Source organism: Bombina bombina, chromosome 6, assembly GCF_027579735.1.
Source record: "Bombina bombina isolate aBomBom1 chromosome 6, aBomBom1.pri, whole genome shotgun sequence".
Taxonomy (NCBI): domain Eukaryota; kingdom Metazoa; phylum Chordata; class Amphibia; order Anura; family Bombinatoridae; genus Bombina; species Bombina bombina.
Window position 1 is genome coordinate 1,011,489,710 of NC_069504.1, and position 25,571 is coordinate 1,011,515,280.

The 25,571-nt window shown below is 41.0% G+C and overlaps 1 protein-coding gene across 1 annotated transcript in view; it reads right to left on the reverse strand.

Annotated features, from left to right (window-relative positions):
* CD9 (CD9 molecule) overlaps window positions 1-25,571 on the reverse strand; it is a 158,745-nt gene that overhangs the window by 13,216 nt on the left and 119,958 nt on the right. The window contains exons 5-6 of the mRNA XM_053718731.1: window positions 16,129-16,236; window positions 13,020-13,097 (exon numbers count right to left, since the gene is read on the reverse strand). Of these exons, the coding sequence (XP_053574706.1) occupies window positions 13,020-13,097; window positions 16,129-16,236 (186 nt within the window). The remainder of the gene's footprint in view (window positions 1-13,019; window positions 13,098-16,128; window positions 16,237-25,571) is intronic.

Here is a 25,571-nt window from a genome sequence, read left to right on the forward strand (position 1 = left end):
CAGTAGGAGCTGGAGCCTTGGCATGTGCATTTAAAAACATTGTGCACATTTTGATAATGGCAGTAAATTTGATATTTTTTGTTCTTTACTGCATGCTTGAACTGAATCATGAAAGTTCTTGACTTTAGAAAGTGCTACATTTTTAACATGCAAATGAAAGCGCACTGTTTAAATGTGTAAACGTGACAAAACTTAGGTTAAAGCTATTTTAAAGGGACAATAAAGTAAAACCTTTATGATTCATGCAATTCAGAAAAAAAATATATTGGTTATGAAATGTACTTTTTCTCTTGGTATCTATTGTTGAGGAGCATATCTAGATATGCTCAGGAACATGCACGGCGAGCACTATACGCAAATAGTATTTACAACAATGTATTTTTAATCACACAGCAGTTTCATCACACCTCATACACTTTGAAATAGAGCTGCGCATCTTCACCTGTCTCACGATTCGATTACGATTATCATCGTAATGATTCGATACGATTCGATTCTACGATGCATCGCGATGCATCACGATTACTGCCCATGATTTTCATTAACAAATTCAAGCAGTCAGAACTCCCTTTTTTATTTTATCTGCTTTAAAAAAAAAAGGGGATTGCTAAGGGGATGTTTCTAGGATATAAGGTACTATGGTCCTGGCATGTTAAATAATAATTCTGGACTTGCCTCTTTTGTCAGGGAATAATGCACAGTTTATGAACCAAGGTGTATAAATGATTAACTTTTAGCAGAGCAGGTCCCAAATACATAACTAACATAGGATATGTGTGACATTGATTTTTTTTTAAATAAAAATAATGGATTCAGATTTAAGGTAATAGATATGCTTTTAACACTCTATAGGTTTATATGTAACATATACATTTATTTATATACACATACAAAGCACAACTATAATACAATACCCTGCCACATATTACACTTAGATCATAGATGGGCTGTTATTTTGCTCCCTAAGCTCATATGAGACTAGTATTCTGGGTATTGGAGAGCTTTGAAAGGAATGCATGGTATGTGTGAGCAGTGCAGTGTCACCGTTAATGATTAGGGCTCTTAACTGACATAAAGGGTCACCTAATCAATCATGTAGGCTCTCTAAACATGTTTATTACGGCTCTGTGATGATCTGCAGCTGGGAAGGAATTCTATGTCATTTCCTCTTACCGGAACCTTTATTAACAGCTGCACCAACCACTTACTGAACGGCTTCAATAAGTTGTCCTAGAGGTAAAGGTGCTGGCCGGGTGAATGTGATTAATTAAGCCCTCCCTGCTGTGTCGCCTGCTTCAAGACTAGGAGAGATCTGACAGGGCAGAAGCAGTCTGACCAACTGACAGCAGCCTCGTGTAACACAGTGACTATTTCCTTGTATTATCGCTTCCCTGTTAACTGTTGCGGTCTCTGCTGCATGTTTCCTCTTTGTCAGACCCCTAGCCCAGCACCAAACGAGCATTTGAGTGTTGCTATTAGATACTTTTGTAAAACTTGACTTTTTCTATATCTAATAGCAACACTCAAATGCTCGTTTGGTGCTGGGCTAGGGGTCTGACAAAGAGGAAATATGCAGCAGAGACCGCAACAGTGAGTAAACAGGGAAGCGATAATACAAGGAAATATTCACTGTGTTACACGAGGCTGCTGTCCGCTTGTCAGACAACTGCACTGAGCGTGCTGATGTTCAAAATAGAATCAATCAATATTTACTCTGTCTGCCATTACCTGCCATTACTTTAAGCCCTCGCCTCAGTCAGTGGGAGAGGCGGGGTCACGTGACATTGTGCGATGATGTCACTGACCCTGAATCGATTCTGATCTTGCACCGCATCGATGCAGCATCGTTAATGGCTGCATCGCAATGGCGATTATTTTTGACACCCCTACTTTGAAAAGTTGTTGGTTTAGCTCTTGGAGTCTGATAGTCTGATTACAACACGCCCAGTGGGTTATAGAAGAGATAAGGTAATATAATAATTTTCCATTGTTCTCTCCAAGTATTGGTGATTGGTTTATGGACAGATATAAGATAAAGAAGCAGGTATATGTACACAATGTGATAAAGTATTGAGATCTGATTATACCTCATTTTATTAGGTTGTGGCTTCAAAACACAAAAGCAGCTAATTCGTATACACAAATAAACCTAAAAAAAAAGCAAATCTCATACATTTTATACTCTGCATCTGGTAAAAAAAAAAAAAAAAAGTAATTGGAAACACATTAAGGGAAAAATAATTTTATAGTATACTGTCGCTTTAATTTGTCAGGAAAAAAAAATCTACGTAACTGAAATTTAAAAAGAAGTGTTATTAAACTCTTAAAAAAAATAAAAAACAAAAGACCAAGTGATATCAAACCCTACTAAAAAGGCACACCTTCCTCTGGGTGTGTCACAAGATATACATGAAAAAGAGGGTATTTAGAGGGCGCTACAAATGAGCTAAAGCGATCTATAAGAATCTGTATAATAAGGTGTGAGAAATAAATCTGTTTACTATAATGCAAAATAAAAGGGATTAATAAAGGAGTTTCTTAAAAGTGTTTCATTTATAAACCATAGTAATACAAAAAAACATAATTTATGCTTACCTGATAAATTTATTTCTCTTGTAGTGTGTTCAGTCCACGGGTCATCCATTACTTATGGGATATATTCTCCTTCCCAACAGGAAGTTGCAAGAGGATCACCCAAGCAGAGCTGCTATATAGCTCCTCCCCTCACATGTCATATCCAGTCATTCGACCAAAACAAGACGAGAAAGGAGAAACTATAGGGTGCAGTGGTGACTGGAGTTATAATTTAAAATTTAGAACCTGCCTCAAAAAAGACAGGGCGGGCCGTGGACTGAACACACTACAAGAGACATAAATTTATCAGGTAAGCATAAATTATGTTTTCTCTTGTTAAGTGTGTTCAGTCCACGGGTCATCCATTACTTATGGGATACCAATACCAAAGCTAAAGTACACGGATGATGGGAGGGACAAGGCAGGAACATTACACAGAAGGAACCACTGCCTGTAGAACCTTTCTCCCAAAAACAGCCTCCGAAGAAGCAAAAGTGTCAAATTTGTAAAATTTGGAAAAAGTATGAAGTGAAGACCAAGTTGCAGCCTTGCAAATCTGTTCAACAGAGGCCTCATTCTTAAAGGCCCAGGTGGAAGCCACAGCTCTAGTGGAATGAGCTGTAATTCTTTCAGGAGGCTGCTGTCCAGCAGTCTCATAGGCTAAACGTATTATGCTACGAAGCCAAAAAGAGAGAGAGGTAGCCGAAGCCTTTTGACCTCTCCTCTGTCCAGAGTAAACAACAAACAGAGAAGAAGTTTGCCGAAAATCTTTAGTTGCCTGTAAGTAGAACTTCAGGGCACGGACCACGTCTAGATTATGCAAAAGACGTTCCTTCTTTGAAGAAGGATTAGGACATAATGATGGAACAACAATCTCTTGATTGATATTCCTGTTAGAAACAACCTTAGGTAAAAACCCAGGTTTAGTACGCAAGACTACCTTGTCTGAATGAAAGATCAGATAAGGAGAATCACAATGTAAGGCAGATAACTCAGAGACTCTTCGAGCCGAGGAAATAGCCATCAAAAACAGAACTTTCCAAGATAAAAGCTTAATATCAATGGAATGAAGGGGTTCAAACGGAACACCCTGAAGAACTTTAAGAACCAAGTTTAAAGTGAAGGTAAAGTGCGCTCTATTGCATTAGCTAATTAAACTTGTTACCCTAAATGAACAGTACTTTAATTCATCTTTTTTTTTTATTCTAAGTATAAATCGAGTTATAGCCTTTTATAATTACATTTTTTCTATCCGTAAATACAACCTGTCTTTTTTTTTTTTTTTTTATGGAAGGTCACGTTTTTTCAAGAACCAATTGACATTCTGGCCGTTAGGTGGCCGTCAACCTACGTCATCCGTCTCCTGGATGATCTGCGCATGCGTTTACTTTATTTGTTGGGCTTGTAAGACAGGCACGCTCCCGTTTTGCGCATGCCTATTGCAAACAGTAATAATTTGCCTTAACATGGAGAATGACGCCTGCGCAATGTAAAAACATTGTAGATCACCGCATGCGCATTGCTGAGAGTAGCTGAGGTATTCGACGCAATGCGCATGCGCAATTTATTGGATCCTTGTGAACTCGCTTTGGAGACACGTATAGAGCGGGTGGGACCACTCTATACGTCACTCTCTCCAAGATAAGAAAATGGATGATGGGAGGAGTTAGGAATATAACGGTAGGGGAATATAAACCTTGATTTTTATACACTTATAATGCATTGTGGTAAAAAAAGGTAGCGATTGCATTTTTTTAACTATGACTAATTCATTAGTGTTTATAGATAGGTAAAACTTTACCTTCACTTTAAGCTCCACGGAGGAGCAACAGTCTTAAACACAGGCTTAATCCTGGCCAAAGCCTGACAAAAAGCCTGGACGTCTGGATTCTCTGCCAGACGCTTGTGTAAAAGGACAGAGCAGAAATCTGTCCCTTTAGCGAACTAGCGGATAAACCCTTTTCTAAACCCTCTTGTAGAAAAGACAATATCCTAGGAATCTTAACCTTACTCCATGAGTAACTCTTGGATTCACACCAATATAAATATTTACGCCATATCTTATGGTAAATTTTTCTGGTCACAGGTTTCCGAGCCTGTATTAATGTATCAATAACAGACTCCGAGAAACCACGCTTTGATAGAATCAAGCGTTCAATCTCCACGCAGTCAGCCTCAGAGAAATTAGATTTGGATGGTTGAAAGGACCCTGAATTAGAAGGTCCTGCCTCAGAGGCAGAGACCATGGTGGACAGGACGACATGTCCACTAGGTCTGCATACCAGGTCCTGCGTGGCCACGCAGGCGCTATCAGAATCACTGATGCTCTCTCCTGTTTGATCTTAGCAATCAGTCGAGGCAGTAATGGAAAAGGTAGAAACACATAAGCCATGTTGAAAACCCAAGGGGCTGCTAGTGCATCTATCAGCACCGCTCCCGGGTCCCTGGACCTGGATCCGTAGCACGGAAGCTTGGCATTCTGGCGAGATGCCATGAGATCCAGTTCCGGTTTGCCCCAACGAAGAATTAGTTGAGCAAATATCTCCGGATGAAGTTCCCACTCCCCCGGATGAAAAGTCTGGCGACTTAGAAAGTCCGCCTCCCAGTTCTCCACGCCTGGGATGTAGATCGCTGACAGGTGGCAAGAGTGAGACTCTGCCCAGCAAATTATCTTTGAGACTTCTAACATCGCTAGGGAACTCCTGGTTCCTCCTTGATAATTGATGGAAGCTACAGTCGTGATGTTGTCCGACTGAAACCTGATGAACCTCAGTGTTGCTAACTGAGGCCAAGCTAGGAGAGCATTGAATATTGCTCTTAATTCCAGAATGTTTATTGGAAGGAGTTTCTCCTCCTGAGTCCACGATCCCTGAGCCTTTAGGGAGTTCCAGACTGCGCCCCAGCCTAGTAAGCTGGCATCTGTTGTTACAATCGTCCAATCTGGTCTGCGAAAGGTCATTCCTTTGGACAGATGAACCCGAGACAACCACCAGAGAAGAGAATCCCTGGTCTCCTGGTCCAGATACAGTAAAGGGGACGGATCTGAGTAATCCCCATTCCACTGACTTAGCATGCATAATTGCAGCGGTCTGAGAAGCAGGCGCGCAAATGGCACTATGTCCATTGCCGCGACCATTAAGCAGATTACTTCCATGCACTGAGCTACTGATGGGCTTGGAATGGAATGAAGGACACGGCAAGCATTTAGAATTTTTGATAACCTGGACTCCGTCAGGTAAATCTTCATTTCTACAGAATCTATAAGAGTCCCTAGGAAGGGGACCCTTGTGAGTGGAAACAGAGAACTCTTTTCCATGTTCACTTTCCACCCATGCGACCTCAGAAATGCTAGAACTATCTCTGTATGAGACTTTGCATTTTGAAAACTTGACGCTTGTATCAGAATGTCGTCTAGGTACGGAGCCACCGCAATGCCTCGCGGTCTTAGTACCGCCAGAAGCGAACCCAGAATCTTTGTAAAAATTCTCTGAGCCGTAGCTAACCCGAAGGGAAGAGCTACAAACTGGTAATGCCTGTCTAGAAAGGCAAACCTTAGGTACCGATAATGATCCTTGTGAATCGGTATGTGAAGGTAGGCATCCTTTAAGTCCACTGTGGTCATATATTGACCCTCTTGGATCATGGGTAGGATGGTCCGAATGGTTTCCATCTTGAACGATGGAACCCTTAGGAATTTGTTTAAGATTTTTAAGTCCAAGATTGGTCTGAAGGTTCCCTCTTTTTTGGGAACCACAAACAGATTTGAGTAAAACACTTGCCCTTGTTCCGTTCGCGGAACTGGGTGGATCACTCCCATCACTAAGAGGTCTTGTACACATTGTAGAAATGCCTCTTTCTTTACTAGGTTTGTTGATAACCTTGACATATGAAACCTCCCTTGTGGAGAAGTTTTGAAATCCAGAAGGTATCCCTGAGATATAATCTCCAACGTCCAGGGATCCTGTACATCTCTTGCCCAAGCCTGGGCAAAGAGAGAAAAGTCTGCCCCCCACTAGATCCGTCTCCAGAAAGGGGGCCCTGCCTTCATGCTGTCTTAGGGGCGGAAGTAGGCTTTCTGGCCTGCTTGCCCTTGTTCCATGACTGGTTGCCTTTCCAACCTTGTCTGTAACGAGCAGTAGTTCCTTCCTGTTTTGGAGCGGAGGAAGTTGATGCTGCTCCTGCCTTGAAATTACGAAAGGCACGAAAATTAGACTGTTTGGCCTTTGATTTGGCCCTGTCCTGAGGAAGGGAATGGCCCTTACCTCCAGTAATGTCAGCAATAATTTCCTTTAAGCCGGGCCCGAATAAGGTCTGCCCTTTGAAAGGAATATTCAGTAGTTTAGATTTAGAAGTTACATCTGCTGACCAGGATTTAAGCCATAGCGCTCTGCGCGCCTGTATGGCGAATCCGGAATTCTTAGCCGTAAGTTTGGTTAAATGCACTACGGCATCAGAAACAAACGCATTAGCTAGTTTAAGCGTTCTAAGCTTGCTCAAAGTCTCATCCAATGGTGCTGTGCGAATCGCCTCTTCCAGAGACTCAAACCAGAATGCCGCTGCAGCAGTGACAGGCGCAATGCATGCAAGAGGCTGTAATATAAAACCTTGTTGAACAAACATTTTCTTAAGGTAACCCTCTAATTTTTTATCCATTGGATCTGAGAAAGCACAGCTATCCTCCACCGGGATAGTGGTACGCTTGGCTAAAGTAGAAACTGCTCCCTCCACCTTAGGGACCGTCTGCCATAAGTCTCGTGTGGCGGCGTTTATAGGGAACATTTTTCTAAATATCGGAGGAGGGGAAAAGGGCACACCAGGTCTATCCCACTCCTTGCTAATAATTTCTGTAAGCCTTTTTGGTATAGGAAAAACGTCAGTACACACCGGTACCTCATAGTATTTATCCAGCCTACATAATTTCTCTGGGATTGCCACTGTGTCACAATCATTCAGAGCCGCTAACACCTCCCCTAGCAACACGCGGAGGTTCTCAAGCTTAAATTTAAAATTTGAAATTTCTGAATCCGGTCTCCCCGAATCAGAACCGTCACCCACAGAATGAAGCTCTCCGTCCTCATGTTCTGCAAATTGTGACGCAGTATCAGACATGGCTCTTGTGTCATCGGCGCGCTCTGTCCTTAACCCAGAGCTATCGCGCTTGCCTCTTAACTCGGGCATATTGTATAATACTTCTTTCATAACATTAGCCATATCATGTAAAGTGATTTGTAAGTGCCTTGATGTACTTGGCACCTCAATCTCACGCACCTCCCGAGCGGGAGACGAAGGTACTGACACGTGAGGAGAGTTAGACGGCATAACTTCCCCCTCGTTGTCTGGTGATAATTTCTTTATCGGTACAGATTGACTTTTATTCAAAGTAATATCAATACAATTGGTACACATATTTCTATTGGGCTCCACATCGGCTTTTGAACATAATGAACAAGCAGATTCCTCTGTATCAGACATGTTTAAACAGACTAGCAATGAAGCTAGCAAGCTTGGAAATTACTTTCAATAAGTTTACAAGCAATATATAAAAAAAAACAAAAAAAAACGCTGCAGCGCTTTTAAAAAATACAGTTGAATTAACCAATGACTAATTCAGATATAGTCAACAATTCTTAACGGTAAATGTATTAATTAGCAGAGGATTGCACCCATTAGCAAAAGGATGATTAACCCCTCAATACCCAAAAACGGATATCAAATTAAGATTTAACGCTTTTATCACAGTCAAACACACTGTCACAGGTCTGCTGTGACTGATTACCTCCCTCAAAAACGAATTTTGATGACCCCTTAGCTCTCTAGAGACGTCCTGGATCAAGGAGGAAGAAGCAGGAAGACTGTGCTAGAATTTTAACTGCGCAACAAGGCGCTAAAAAAAGGCCCCTCCCACTCATATTACAACAGTGGGAGACCTGATATAACAGTTTCTATGTAGAAAAATACATTAGCCATGTGGAAAAAAATCATGCCCAAAAAGGATTTATCACCAAAGTACCTCATAAAACGAATAACATGCCAGTAAACGTTTTAAAAACAAACTTTTTCAATGTCATGCAAAGTTATCACTAAGCCTGCTACCAGTCGCTTCTACTGCAGATAAGGCTTAAGCATTATTTCAGTATTAACAGTATTTTCTCAGTCAAATTCTAGTCCCTAGAAAATAACTCAACTGTGCATACATTTATCAGCCTGATACCAGTCGCTACTACTGCATTTAAGGCTGTACTTACATCATGTGGGTAACAGCAGTGTTTTCTTAGTCAATTCCATTCCCAGAAAATATTGTACTGCACATACCTCATTTGCGGGAGACCCCGCATGCTATTCCCATTTTCTGAAGTTACCCCACTCCTCCGAATGTCGAGAATAGCCAGTGGATCTTAGTTACGCCTGCTAAGATCATAGAAAAACGCAGGCAGATTCTTCTTCCAAATACTGCCTGAGATAGAAAAACAGCACAGTCCGGTGCCATTTAAAATAACAAACTTTTGATTGAAGAATAATTAAGTAAAAACTCCAACTCCTCTCGCGACCTCCTTCTTTGTTGAGGGTTGCAAGAGAATGACTGGATATGACATGTGAGGGGAGGAGCTATATAGCAGCTCTGCTTGGGTGATCCTCTTGCAACTTCCTGTTGGGAAGGAGAATATATCCCATAAGTAATGGATGACCCGTGGACTGAACACACTTAACAAGAGAAACATTTAATAATATAACTAAAAATATATAAGAATATACTAATATGGGACGTCTCCCAAACACAACTAAAACAATAGATGTAGTCAGGACGAAGTTAAAACATGTCAGGTTATGACCAGCCTCACTATATATTAGTAAGGCATACTAACAATGATTAAAAGTTGTACCAATGAGAATCATAAACCAGTATATTATACCACCAAGAGAAAAAGCTTTGCGGTGTCACTTATAAATTCACATGTAATATATTGTGGTCCGAGTCCCAAAATCAAATGTAATAAGGGCAGTCCATGCACATATGAAGCAAACAAACGCCCACTTATAGATCGTAGCAGAGGTAAATGTCTAGTTGTGTTATTGCCCATACACTGACGATGTTAAACAGAGCTGGATATTGTATATTACCTTACAGCAAGAAGATATTGTCCACAGGGAAGGAGTATACTTATTTACCTGCGTTAGCTATAGACAAGCTCCGTTTTTATCACCGCAATATCTTGCCGAAGTTCTCCTGACGTCTTACCCTAGTCAGCTGTTTGGCGCTTACGTGACTTGTGCCTACGTCACACCGCTGATCCTTTGTTTGACAGTTTGGATGATTTCAAATAAGGAAACAAAGTTATCTTTTATGTTTCTTCTTAGATTCGATACCAAGCCTCCGTGTGCTTAGAGTCAGCGCTTGGTAAGTCACTTGCACTCAGTGCTTAAAGGTTCACTGAACCCAATTTTTTTCTTTTGTGATACATATAGAGCATGCAATTTTAAGCAACGTTCTAATTTACTCCTATTATCAATTTTTCTTCGTTCTCTTGCTTTATTTGAAAAATAAGTCATCTAAGCTAAGGAGCCAGCCAATATGTGGTTCAGAACCATGGACAGCACTTGGTTATTGGTGCTGTCCAATCAGCAAGGACAACCCAAGATGTTCACCAAAAATGGGCCGGCATCTAAACTTAAATTCTTGCTTTTCAAATAAAGATACCAAGAGAATGAAGAAAATGTGATAATAGGAGTAAATTAGAAAGTTGCTTAAAATCGCATGCTCTATCTGAATCATGAAAGAAAAAATTTGGGTACAGTGTCCCTTTAAACGCACGCAAGTGAAGAAAGGTAATAATAATAACCCGGGTTATAAAGAAATCCTCCAAATAAGTTACACTTGGGATAAGTGCAATGTTAGCAGCTTTCTTGATGAGAAAAGGCTGTGACTACTGATAAACGCGTTTCACCCTTGAATGGGCTTTATCAAGATGGTTTTTAGGCTCAAGTGAACATCATTTTACAGATCATGGGCACATTTAATTGGTTACAGCTTTTTGGGCAAATTGAGTCTTAAGGTGGTATTTTATAGTTTCAAAGCTTATATGTATAAGGTGGTATACACGGTTCTTTCACAGTTTCATACTTTTTAAAAAAAAAAACTTATCTAGTGCCTACCGACAGATTTCGATAAAATATCATACATTCTAATACATTAATTTTCACATGATCTAATTAATGGATACATTCCTTTAAAAGTTTTTTTTCTATATTCATTTTCACGGATGATAAAATTTATAAGAATAAATTTGTGCAAATAGAATAAATTATTACTAGCCATATTTTATTAACCTAGTCAAATAAGAATGGTGACAGATCAAGTTCTGAGTTTAGACCCTTAGGGTATAAAGTGTCAAATTTATATATTAATTCAGCCTTTTTGATTAGCAACTTCTTCTCAATATCTCTCCCTCTCAAAATGCTCTCTAACCTTATATACACCCCAATATTTTAGATCTTTGGAGTTTCCTTTGTGTACCTCTTGAAAGTGTTTATAAAGGTGTGTTTTATCCATTTTATTTTCAATACACCATAAGTGCTCCCTAATTCTATCTCTTGATATTCTTTTTGTTTCTCCGATATATCAAATTACAAGTGCATTGTAGTGCTTAAATTATATTTTTATGTGAACATCTAATTAAATCTTTAATCGTGAAATCTTCATTTATGTTTGGAATAGTGATACTCTTTCTTTATACTGTGTTGACACGCCTTACATGTGTAACAAGGATAGAAGCTTGTGATTTTATTTCCTCTTAGATCTTTCTTTTATTATTTTCACTGATTTATTTTTTGTCTCAGCTCACTTGGGGATAGAATTGACTTAAGGTTTTTTGCCCTTCTAAATACAAATTTTGGATTAGGGGCTAGTGCATCACCTAAGAGTGGGTCTGCTTTGAGTAGATGCCAATGTTTATTTACTATCTTTCTGTTAGTTCCATGATCTGCATTAAAATCCATAATAAATGGAATATTAATTTCTTTAGTGGTATATGTATTGGGAATTTTTTACTCTTTTTGTTTATATTCTAATAGTGTCCTTCTATCAATATTTTTTGCTTTGGATACTGCTTTGTCTATATTTTCTCTTATACCCTCTTGAGTTAAATTTCTCTACAAGAGAGGTTACCTGATTTTCAAAATCTGCCAATCTAGAACAATTTTTTAAAATTCTAATACACTGACCTAAAAGGTATGTTGTCTTTCCAACGATTGAGGTGACAACTGTCTGCATGAAAATAGTTGTTTGAGTCTACCTCCTTAAAGTGTGTTTTTGTCTCTATTTTATCTTCTACAACCATAATCTCTTAATCAAGGAAATATACCTTTTCTTTACTATAGGTATGTGTGAAGGTCAACCCTTTATTATTTGTATTTATATCGGTAAAGAGTTTTTTTAAGTAGGTCCTCAAGGCCTTTCCATATTAATAAGAGGTCATCAATATACCTTTTATAGAGTATGAGGTTTGCACCATAGCTATTGCCCGAGAAATATATCCTCTTCCCAATCTCCCATGAAGAGATTGGCATAGCTAGGTGAAAACCTCGTACCCATTGCTGTTCCCTCTATTTGTAAAAAATATTTCCCCTCAAATGAAAAATATTATATACGTATTTTGCCATTTATAAATGATTCATTTATATTCTGGACTCTTCAGCTACAGGGTCCAGCCATAAGGGGAAAAAATTGTGGGACTTTCTGACACTCCATGGTCATGTGTACAGACCTTTGTCACTAGAGGTAAAAAAAAAAAAAAAGCAACCTCAATGTATGGTAAGAACTCACTGTTGTCTATCATAATAAATATCACATTTTAGAAAACCATAAATCTTATGATTTGAAGATGAGCTCTAGAATTTGCTGGAAAAATATTGAATTGAATATTTTCTTACTTCTCTAAATAGAAACCTAAGAAATAACCCATATGCATAGAATTATACTTTTTGTGCTTTCAAAATAGAATGCGAGATAAAACAACTATTTTGAATGCAACCACAATTTGACTATATCTAACAATAATATGTTCTTGTGTTTGTTACTACTTGTCACTTTTCATTGCTTATCACAGAGCCTGACGAAATGTTCAATTTCATGTATGATGTCAAGTTATATATACCATCATTATCTGTTGATATTGTATCGACAATCTCTAATAAAGCTAAATAAAAATAAAATAAAAAACTACTATTGTTTTTCCTTTAGGTCACATATGGGAAGTAAATGTCTTTTGCATAGACTTCAGTAACTATATTGCTTTGCATATATTTTTATACGTCTGGTGACGGTAATATTTTCATTTAGATTACAATTGTAGAATATGTGCAAATTAAATATTCCCCACTAACACACAATAGGAAAAAACACTGCAAGCATATAGTGTTTGAAGTAAATTTCAAAATCTCATACATACCGGTGTTGCAATTGTGGCACCTTCGCATAAATCACCAAGAAGAATTTCAATCCCCCCTACGATGCCACAGCAATTCAGCTGCAAAACAACAGGGTGGCATTATCAATACCAGTCTTTGCTTAACAAAATTATCAATTGATGTCAGAACACTTGGACAAAAAAGAAGGAGATGAAATGTTAAGACTATAAATCAAGAACAATTCCAATAATTTAGCTGTGCAGTCTAATAAAAAACAAACAAAAAAACAAAAACTGGATTTGAATAAATTTGGAAAACAACGTACAGAAAAAGTCTTGAATTTAAAAGGAAATTAACTTGGATTTTGTTAGACGTTTGGATCAGTAATGGGCAGCTAATGTTAAAGTGTCAGTTATGTGCCTCCCACAAATTAGCAGAACCACATTTTTATACCATGGAACAAGTGGAAAATGAATACATAAACCATATAGGTCACCAGTGGAGGCTCCTCCATTGGGGTAGAACGGGCAACGCCCTACAAGATTTATGGGGCCAAAAATTAAAAAAAACAAAATAAAATAAAATTCCATTTAATTGAAAGGTGGGACAGTCAAGTTAATATATATTTTTCAGGCAGTCAGGTTAATTTTTTTTCAGAAGGGAGTGGAGTGGTGTTTTTGAGGTTAGTACTTTAAAACAACAACAACAAAGCTTATAATAAAACAATACTGTCATAATTAAAATCTAGGGGTGTTTTTGAAATGTTCCCTGCCTGAGAGCACTTTTACACATCCTCAGTCTGCCCCTTTTATATATTTATCACATCACCCATTAAGTTTCCATGCGGACGTTTAGCTACAAAATGTCCTTGAAAAAAAAGCAACACTTCTATTGGTTGACAGCATGAGAATGGGTGAGGTTACACTCAGACTTTTCCAAATCCCGGATATTGTATAGAAAAAACTCCTGCCTTGTTAATCCGTCTCTTGGACATGTGGGATGGACTGTTATATGGCTGTCAGTGTTTGAGCTTAAGCAAGGCACTGGTCCTGGCTGGCTGGAAGCCTCATAGCCCGTTTACAGAGAACCGGCAGAGGAATGAACAGTCTCTGCAGCTCAGCCATTTGGAAGTAGGCTGAGCTGTTGCATTGAGTGTGCTGTGTAACAGTGTAATATCCCTTTGAAACAATGTTCTGTGCTCCTAACCACTGCCTGCAGTGGCTTCTTCTACTTACAGTGACTCAGGCTGTGTCTGCTAACTGCTTTTCTTCCTGCTCCCCCTTGGAGCTGGCTAATGTTACATCTTTACACAGGAATGATGTTAACTAGTAAGTAAGCCACCACGCTGCACTCAGAAAGTTCCTAAACTCTGATATGCTTTTTACACTTTGCTGACTCGGAGCACGGTATATAAAGCATATCAGTGTTTAGGAAGTTCCTGAGGGCAGTGTGGTGGGTTAGTTACTAGTTAAAATCACTCCTGTAAAGCTGTAACTTTAGCCAGATGTAAGGGGGAGTGGGAAAACAAGCAGTCAGCAGACACAGCCAGAGTCACTGTAACAAGAAGCAGCTGCAGGTAACTGGCCTCCTCCCCTGTCACCCTTCTGTAGCAGCAGATAATTTCTATTCTAAGCTTCATGTTATGCGAGTCACCTCCCCTCATCTCTCTGTCCCAGTGTGGAGCCAACAGTCTCTTATTTTAGGAAAGACACTGCACTAACCCAGTCCACAGAAAGCAATACAAATCTGCTGCACTAAGTAAGGTTTGTTTGTTGTTAATGGGAAATTTTTACTGCAAAAAAGCCTTTCAAAATTAAAACTATTTGAGTGATGCCTTGCTTATTTTCATTTGACTAAAAAGGTGTAGTAATTGTTTATTTCAGATAATATAGGTCCCTGCTGCTGCAGTTCTGAATTTATGTATAAATGTACTTGTGCAGTTTACCTCAAATCTCTACTGTATCTGACATCTTTCTATGCCCACCCCTTTTTCCTGGGCTTCTTTCCACTGCATTGTTAGCTTAGTGAAAGTGATGCAAGTTCAAGCTGCTGGTGTGTTTGTAACTGTATGTGTGTGTATAACTGTATGTGTGGCACTAGCTGTATATGAGGCAGTTTGTGTATGTGACTCTGTATGTGTGGCAGTCTGAGTATGTCTGACAGTGTGTGTGTGTAATTGTGTATATGTAGCACTATCTGTATGTGAGGAAGTCTGTGTATGTCTGACTAAATGTCTGTGTGTGACTGTGTAACTGTATGTGTGACAGTCTATGTATGTGACAGTGTGTGTGTGTAATTGTGTATATGTGGCACCATCTGTGAGGCAGTATGTATGTGACAATGTCTGTGTGACAGTGTAACTGTATGTGTGGCACTATCTGTATGTGAGGGGCAGTCTGTAAGTCTGACTAAATGTCTGTGTGACAGAGTGTGTAACTGTATGTGTGGCACCAGGGCTGGCTCAACCATGAGACCAAGTGGGTCCAATGGACCCAGGCTGCACTAGACAAGGGGCAGCACTTCAATGACTGAGTCAGTTACTGACCAAAACCACTCATGTATTCTGTTTTGATGGGAGAAGTTGCAGGCTGCCAACAGCATAACCTCATCATACACGAAGACACAGAACTGGTCAGGGTCGACATTCAAGGTGGGACAAGTGTGCATAAGCATTGATTGTATGCAGGCAGGCTTAATAAGGTCAGTGGCCAGGCTAGTGGGAGGGGGTGTAATTGCATTCTCTGACCCAGGCAGCACAATATCTTGAGCCAGCCCTGTGGGGCAGTCTGCGGGGCAGTCTGCGGGGCAGCGTCACAAAGTGGGTGATTAAGGGGAGAATTAACAACTGTGTAAAGTTGTGAAAAACACTGTCCTGAAGACCTCATCATTGTTGGATGTCAGGGGTTAACTCTTCTTTTTGCTTCTGTGTTCAGTATTTCCATGCTATTTACAACTTATCAGAACTGTGTAAAAAAGTTTTTGGGAAGAATGATTTGTATTAGCTACACCTGGTTAACTAGATATAAGATGCAATTCAATCTTCTCAGGAGAGTGATGTTTATAGGCCAAGCTGTCAAGATGGTGTCCTCTACCAAGGCATTCTTATAAAATAATACAACAAAGAAAAAAAAACACCACAATATTACCTACCGTTTTATGTACCACTTTTAGGGCTTCTTTTAAGGCCTGTTCAGGACTGGTGGATAGCTTATATTGCGCATAGTTGTCTTTATAAATTTTCTGTAGTTGTTCAACAATCTATGATAGAAAAAAAAAAAAAATCAGAAAAGCATACAGCTGTCAGAATAGATCTGTTGAAAAAACAAATATAATCTCCAACAAAGGAAGAATTTGTCAAGAAAATGGAATCTGCAAACTTTTGTTTTGTTTGTTTTTATCATTACAAACACTATATTCACTTTATTAAAGGGATAAAAAAAAAAAATCACAAAATGATATTAAATACCTATTGCCTTTGCATACAGTGCTTGTACCATGTTCCCTATAAAATAAAAAGCAAAATCTGCAACCTCCAAATTCTTTTAGGCCTCTTTAGGGAGCAGAGGTAAAATTACCATTGGTTGCAGGTCCATCTATTTGTCTTTCTGTCCTCTATCCTCAAAATCATTACACAGAGCAGCATGTATATTACTATTACTTAAAAAGACAGTCGACACCAGAATATTTGTTGTTTAAAAAGATAATACCTTTTTCTCCAACATAGGTGTGTCCGGTCCACGGCGTCATCCTTACTTGTGGGATATTCTCTTCCCCAACAGGAAATGGCAAAGAGCCCAGCAAAGCTGGTCACATGATCCCTCCTAGGCTCCGCCTACCCCAGTCATTCTCTTTGCCGTTGTACAGGCAACATCTCCACGGAGATGGCTTAGAGTTTTTTAGTGTTTAACTGTAGTTTTTCATTATTCAATCAAGAGTTTGTTATTTTCAAATAGTGCTGGTACGTACTATTTACTCAGAAACAGAAAAGAGATGAAGAATTCTGTTTGTATGAGGAAAATGATTTTAGCAACCGTAACTAAAATCCATGACTGTTCCACACAGGACTGTTGAGAGCAATTAACTTCAGTTGGGGGAACAGTTTGCAGTCTCTTACTGCTTGAGGTATGACACATTCTAACAAGACGATGTAATGCTGGAAGCTGTCATTTTCCCTATGGGATCCGGTAAGCCATGTTTATTTCGATTGTAAATAAGGGCTTCACAAGGGCTTATTTAAACTGTAGACTTTTTTTGGGCTAAATCGATTGAATTAACACTTATTTAGCCTTGAGGAATCATTTATTCTGGGTATTTTGATTTAATAATATCGGCAGGCACTGTTTTAGACACCTTATTCTTTAGGGGCTTTCCCAAAGCATAGGCAGAGTCTCATTTTCGCGCCGGTGTTGCGCACTTGTTTTTGAGAGGCATGGCATGCAGTCGCATGTGAGAGGAGCTCTGATACTTATAAAAGACTTCTGAAGGCGTCATTTGGTATCGTATTCCCCTTTGGGTTTGGTTGGGTCTCAGCAAAGCAGATACCAGGGACTGTAAAGGGGTTTAAAGCTTAAAACGGCTCCGGTTCCGTTATTTTAAGGGTTAAAGCTTCCAAAATTGGTGTGCAATATTTTCAAGGCTTTAAGACGCTGTGGTGAAAATTTGGTGAATTTTGAACAATTCCTTCATGTTTTTTCGCAATTGCAGTAATAAAGTGTGTTCAGTTTAAAATTTAAAGTGACAGTAACGGTTTTATTTTAAAACGTTTTTTGTACTTTCTGATCAAGTTTATGCCTGTTTAACATGTCTGAACTACCAGATAGACTGTGTTCTGAATGTGGGGAAGCCAGAATTCCTATTCATTTAAATAAATGTGATTTATGTGATAATGACAATGATGCCCAAGATGATTCCTCAAGTGAGGGGAGTAAGCATGGTACTGCATCATTCCCTCCTTCGTCTACACGAGTCTTGCCCACTCAGGAGGCCCCTAGTACATCTAGCGCGCCAATACTCCTTACTATGCAACAATTAACGGCTGTAATGGATAATTCTGTCAAAAACATTTTAGCCAAAATGAACCCTTGTCAGCGTAAGCGTGGCTGCTCTGTTTTAGTTACTGAAGAGCATGACGACGCTGATATTAATATCTCTGAAGGGCCCCTAATCCAATCTGAGGGGGCCAGGGAGGTTTTGTCTGAGGGAGAAATTACTGATTTAGGGAACATTTCTCAGCAGGCTGAATCTGATGTGATTACATTTAAATTTAAATTGGAACATCTCCGCATTTTGCTTAAGGAGGTATTATCCACTCTGGATGATTGTGAAAATTTAGTCATCCCAGAGAAACTATGTAAAATGGACAAGTTCCTAGAGGTGCCGGGGCTCCCAGAAGCTTTTCCTATACCCAAGCGGGTGGCGGACATTGTTAATAAAGAATGGGAAAGGCCCGGTATTCCTTTCGTCCCTCCCCCCATATTTAAAAAATTGTTTCCTATGGTCGACCCCAGAAAGGACTTATGGCAGTCAGTCCCCAAGGTCGAGGGAGCGGTTTCTACTTTAAACAAACGCACCACTATTCCCATAGAGGATAGTTGTGCTTTCAAAGATCCTATGGATAAAAAATTAGAAGGTTTGCTTAAAAAGATGTTTGTTCAGCAGGGTTACCTTCTACAACCCATTTCATGCATTGTCCCTGTCACTACTGCCGCATATTTCTGGTTTGATGAACTGCTTAAGGTGCTCGATAGTGACTCTCCTCCTTATGAGGAGATTATGGACAGAATCAATGCTCTCAAATTGGCTAATTCTTTCACTCTAGACGCCTCTTTGCAATTGGCTAAGTTAGCGGCTAAGAACTCTGGGTTTGCTATTGTGGCGCGCAGAGCGCTTTGGTTGAAATCTTGGTCGGCTGATGCGTCTTCCAAGAACAAGCTACTAAACATTCCTTTCAAGGGGAAAACGCTGTTTGGTCCTGACTTGAAAGAGATTATATCTGATATCACTGGGGGTAAGGGCCACGCCCTTCCTCAGGATCGGCCCTTCAAGGCAAAAAATAGACCTAATTTTCGTCCCTTTCGTAAAAACGGACCAGCCCAAGGTGCTACGTCCTCTAAGCAAGAGGGTAATACTTCTCAGGCCAAGCCAGCTTGGAGACCAATGCAAGGCTGGAACAAGGGAAAGCAGGCCAAGAAACCTGCCACTGCTACCAAGACAGCATGAAATATTGGCCCCCGATCCGGGACCGGATCTGGTGGGGGGCAGACTCTCTCTCTTCGCTCAGGCTTGGGCAAGAGATGTTCTGGATCCTTGGGCGCTAGAAATAGTCTCCCAGGGTTATCTTCTGGAATTCAAGGGACTTCCCCCAAGGGGGAGGTTCCACAAGTCGCAGTTGTCTTCAGACCACATAAAAAGACAGGCGTTCTTACATTGTGTAGAAGACCTGTTAAAAATGGGAGTGATTCATCCTGTTCCATTAAGAGAACAAGGGATGGGGTTCTACTCCAATCTGTTCATAGTTCCCAAAAAAGAGGGAACGTTCAGACCAATCCTAGATCTCAAGATCTTAAACAAATTTCTCAAGGTCCCATCGTTCAAGATGGAAACCATTCGAACTATCCTTCCTTCCATCCAGGAAGGTCAATTTATGACCACGGTGGATTTAAAGGATGCGTATCTACATATTCCTATCCACAAGGAACATCATCGGTTCCTAAGGTTTGCATTCCTGGACAAACATTACCAGTTCGTGGCGCTTCCTTTCGGATTAGCCACTGCTCCAAGGATTTTCACAAAGGTACTAGGGTCCCTTCTAGCGGTGCTAAGACCAAGGGGCATTGCAGTAGTACCTTACCTGGACGACATTCTGATTCAAGCGTCGTCCCTTCCTCAAGCAAAGGCTCACACGGACATTGTCCTGGCCTTTCTCAGATCTCACGGCTGGAAAGTGAACGTGGAAAAGAGTTCTCTATCCCCGTCAACAAGGGTTCCCTTCTTGGGAACAATTATAGACTCCTTAGAAATGAGGATCTTTCTAACAGAGGCCAGAAAAACAAAGCTTCTGGACTCTTGTCGGATACTTCATTCCGTTCCTCTTCCTTCCATAGCTCAGTGCATGGAAGTGATCGGGTTGATGGTGGCGGCGATGGACATAGTTCCTTTTGCGCGCATTCATCTAAGACCATTACAACTGTGCATGCTCAGTCAGTGGAATGGGGACTATACAGACTTGTCTCCGAAGATACAAGTAAATCAGAGGACCAGAGACTCACTCCGTTGGTGGCTGTCCCTGGACAATTTGTCTCAAGGGATGATGTTCCACAGACCAGAGTGGGTCATTGTCACGACCGACGCCAGTCTGATAGGCTGGGGCGCGGTCTGGGGATCCCTGAAAGCTCAGGGTCTTTGGTCTCGGGAAGAATCTCTTCTACCGATAAATATTCTGGAACTGTGAGCGATATTCAATGCGCTCCAGGCCTGGCCCCAGCTTGCGAGGACCAGGTTCATACGGTTTCAATCAGACAACATGACGACTGTTGCGTACATCAACCATCAGGGGGGAACAAGGAGTTCCCTAGCGATGGAAGAAGTAACCAAAATTATTCTTTGGGCGGAGTCTCACTCCTGCCACCTGTCTGCTATCCACATCCCAGGAGTGGAAAATTGGGAAGCGGATTTTCTGAGTCGTCAGACATTGCATCCGGGGGAGTGGGAACTCCATCCGGAAATCTTTGCCCGAGTCACTCACCTGTGGGGCATTCCAGACATGGATCTGATGGCCTCTCGTCAGAACTTCAAAGTTCCTTGCTACGGGGCCAGATCCAGGGATCCCAAGGCGGCTCTAGTGGATGCACTAGTAGCACCTTGGACCTTCAAACTAGCTTATGTGTTCCCGCCATTTCCTCTCATCCCCAGGCTGATAGCCAGGATCAAGCAGGAGAGGGCGTCGGTGATCTTGATAGCTCCTGCGTGGCCACGCAGGACTTGGTATGCAGATCTGGTGAATATGTCATCGGCTCCACCTTGGAAGCTACCTTTGAGACGAGACCTTCTTGTTCAGGGTCCGTTCGAACATCCGAATCTGGTTTCACTCCAGCTGACTGCTTGGAGATTGAACGCTTGATTTTATCGAAGCGGGGATTCTCAGATTCTGTGATCGATACTCTTGTTCAGGCCAGAAAGCCTGTGACTAGAAAGATTTACCACAAAATTTGGAAAAAATATATCTGTTGGGGTGAATCTAAAGGATTCCCTTGGGACAAGGTTAAGATTCCTAGGATTCTATCCTTCCTTCAAGAAGGATTGGAAAAAGGATTATCTGCAAGTTCCCTGAAGGGACAGATTTCTGCCTTGTCGGTATTACTTCACAAAAAGCTGGCAGCTGTGCCAGACGTTCAAGCCTTTGTTCAGGCTCTGGTTAGAATCAAGCCTGTTTACAAACCTTTGACTCCTCCTTGGAGTCTCAATTTAGTTCTTTCAGTTCTTCAGGGGGTTCCGTTTGAACCCTTACATTCCGTTGATATTAAGTTATTATCTTGGAAAGTTTTGTTTTTAGTTGCGATTTCTTCTGCTAGAAGAGTCTCAGAATTATCTGCTCTGCAGTGTTCTCCTCCTTATCTGGTGTTCCATGCAGATAAGGTGGTTTTACGTACTAAACCTGGTTTTCTTCCAAAAGTTGTTTCTAACAAAAACATTAACCAGGAGATTATCGTACCTTCTCTGTGTCCAAAACCAGTTTCAAAGAAGGAACGTTTGTTGCACAATTTGGATGTTGTTCGCGCTCTAAAATTCTATTTAGATGCTACAAAGGATTTTAGACAAACATCTTCCTTGTTTGTTGTTTATTCAGGTAAAAGGAGAGGTCAAAAAGCAACTTCTACCTCTCTCTCTTTTTGGATTAAAAGCATCATCAGATTGGCTTACGAGACTGCCGGACGGCAGCCTCCCGAAAGAATCACAGCTCATTCCACTAGGGCTGTGGCTTCCACATGGGCCTTCAAGAACGAGGCTTCTGTTGATCAGATATGTAGGGCAGCGACTTGGTCTTCACTGCACACTTTTACCAAATTTTACAAGTTTGATACTTTTGCTTCTTCTGAGGCTATTTTTGGGAGAAAGGTTTTGCAAGCCGTGGTGCCTTCCATTTAGGTGACCTGATTTGCTCCCTCCCTTCATCCGTGTCCTAAAGCTTTGGTATTGGTTCCCACAAGTAAGGATGACGCCGTGGACCGGACACACCTATGTTGGAGAAAACAGAATTTATGTTTACCTGATAAATTTCTTTCTCCAACGGTGTGTCCGGTCCACGGCCCGCCCTGGTTTTTTTAATCAGGTCTGATATTTTATTTTCTTTAACTACAGTCACCACGGTACCATATGGTTTCTCCTATGCAAATATTCCTCCTTAACGTCGGTCGAATGACTGGGGTAGGCGGAGCCTAGGAGGGATCATGTGACCAGCTTTGCTGGGCTCTTTGCCATTTCCTGTTGGGGAAGAGAATATCCCACAAGTAAGGATGACGCCGTGGACCGGACACACCGTTGGAGAAAGAAATTTATCAGGTAAACATAAATTCTGTTATTACCCATTCCCCAATTTTGCATAACCAACACAGTTAAAATAATACATATTTTACCTCTAATTACCTTGTATCTAAGCCTCTGTAAACTGCCCACTTATTTCAGTTTTTTTGACACTTGCAATTTAGCCAATCAGTGCAGGCTCCTAGGTAACTTCACGTGCGTGAGTTCAATGTTATCTATATGACACACATGACCTAACGCCCTCTACTGGTGAAAAACTGTCAAAATGCATTCAGATTAGAGACGGCCTTTAAGGTCTAAGAAATTAGCATATGAGCCTACCTAGGTTTAGCTTTCAACTAAGAATACCAAGAGAACAAAGCAAAATTGGTAATAAAAGTAAATTGGAAAGTTGTTTAAAATTCTTAAATTAAAAAAAAATGTAGCTCTGAAAACCGCCTTATCCAGATTTAAAAAAAAAAAAAAAAAAAGATAAGAATGCTTGCAAGAAAAACGTAGAATATTCAGAAAACTTATAGCAGAAGAAGTTGCTAAAAGAAACAAGACCTTTCAAGACAGAATCAGAATGTGCAGACTATGTATAGGCTCAAAAACATAATTTATGCTTACCAGATAAATTCCTTTCCTTCCTGGCAGGGAGAGTTCACGACTTAATTCCTTACTGTTGTAAAATACAACACCTGGCCACCAGGAGGAGGCAAAGACGCTAGGATTGACTATTGAAACAAATAAAGAAGACTTGCATTCATGAAGTAGATACTTCATGTAGAAAGCTCCTTTGTTTCAATTGATCGCCTTTCTTAGCTGCTACGGCAGTCCACGGCTAAAAATATTTTTTGCTAAGAGGTGACATTTTCACCTCTTAGCCAATAGCCGTGTGGTAAATCCGGCTTGGCGCCCATGGGAGCCGGATACATAAATTATGTTTTCCTTCCATAAGGCAGGGAGAGTCCACGACTTCATTCCTTACTGTTGGGAAAACTATACCCAAGTTCCAGAGGACACTAAAGGAATAACGGGAGGGAATAAAAAAAAAAAAAAGAAAAAAAAAAAAAAAAAGAAGAGGCGGACGCTATTCTGAGGGCACCACAGCCTGCAAAACCTCTCTCTCAAAAGCTGCTTCGACCAAAGCAAACACATCAAACTTGTAACATTTTGAAATGTGTGTAAGGACCACCAGGTAGCAACCTTACAAATCTGATCAATAGAGGCTTCGTTCTTAAAAGTCCAGGAGGAAGCCACTGCTCTAGTGGAATGAACCGTTATCCTCACAGGAGGCTGTTGTCCCACTGTCTTGTAAGCTAAGCGGATGATACTCCAACCAGCAAGATAGGGAAGCCGTTGTAGCCTTCTGCCCCCTACGCTTCCCAGAATAGATGACAAAGAGGAAGATTGTCTGAACTTCTTAGTAGCCCGAAGATAAATCATCAAGGCACGAACCACATCTAGATTATGAAGCAAACGTTCCTTCGCTGAAGAAGAATTAGGACACAAAGAAGGAACAACAACCACCTCTTCATTAATGTTAGACACCACCATAGGGAGGAACCCTAATTTAGTACGTAAAACCGCCTTATCAGCATGGAAAACTAGATAAGGGGGTCATATTGCAAAGCAGAAATCTCAGAAAATGAGGCAATAACCAAAAAAAAGAACTTTCCAAGATAATTTAATGTCAACATAATGCATAGGCTCAAACGAAGCCTGCTGCAAAACACAAAGAACAAGACTTAGGCTTCAAGGCGGAGCCCCAGAGCTAAACACAGGTCTGATCCTAGTCAGACCCTTAACGAAGGACTGCACATCCAGAAGCTCAGCCAATCTCTTGAGCAGTAACACCGACAGGGCCGATCTCTGTCCCTTTAGGTAACTAGCAGATAGACACTTCTCCAGTCCATCCTGGAGAAAAGACAAAATTCTGGCAACCTTAACCTTATGCAAGGAAAAGCCACACACTTCAGACCAGTACAAGTTAGGCCTCAACACTTTATTATAGACACGATGAGTAACTGGCTTACAAGCTTGAATCAGGTTGTCGAAAACACTCTCAGAAAACCCTCTCTTGGCTAAGACTAAACAATCAATCTCCATGCAGTCAGCCTCAGAGAATCGAGATTTTGATGTACGAAGGGACCCTGTATCAGCAGATCTCTGCGACAAAGTAACCTCAGTTGAGCAGATGAGGACATCCCCACCAGATCTGGAAACCACGTCCTTCGCGGCCACGATGGAGCAATCAGAATCACTGATGCACGCTCCTGCTTGATGCAGGCCACCACAAGAGGGAGAAGCGGTAATGGAGGAAAAAGATATGAGTCTGAACCTCATGGCACTGCTAGGGCATCTATCAGTTCCGCTTGAGGATCTCTCAACCTCGACCAGTACCTGGTATTGAGGCGGGATGCCATGAGATCTAACTTCAGCGTTCCCCCACTCACTGCAAACACCTCAAGGTGGAGTGACCATTCCCCTGTGTGAAAAGAATGTGGATCGCTGACGGCTTACAGCTGTGAGTCTCCGCCCACTCTAGTATCTGAGATACTTCTCGTTCCCCCCGATGGTTGATGTAGTCAACCAAAGTTATATTGTCTGATAGGAATCTTATATACTGGGGCGAACTCAGAAGGGGCCAAGCCTTCAGAGCATTGAAGATTGCCCGGAGTTCCAATATATTGATCGGAAGGGAGGAGGACTCCTGAGTCCACAGCCCTTGTGCCTTCTTGGCACCCCAAACAGCTCCCCAGCCGGAAAGTAGTCACAATCACCCAGGACGGTCTCAAGAAGCATGTGCCTTGGGACAGAGCCACCAAGAGAGCGAGTCTCGACAGGTTGTCTAGCACAATCTGGAGACAGATCTGAATGGTCGCGATTCCACTGCCTCAGCATGCATAGTTGTAAGGGTCTGAGATGGAATCTGGCATAGGGAATGATGTCCATACAGGACACATGAGTCCAATTACCTCCATACACTGGGCGACTGAGGGTCTCAAGGAGGTCTGTAGGGCAAGATATGCAGTAGTTAACTTGCAACGTATCTGATATGGAGTCTATTG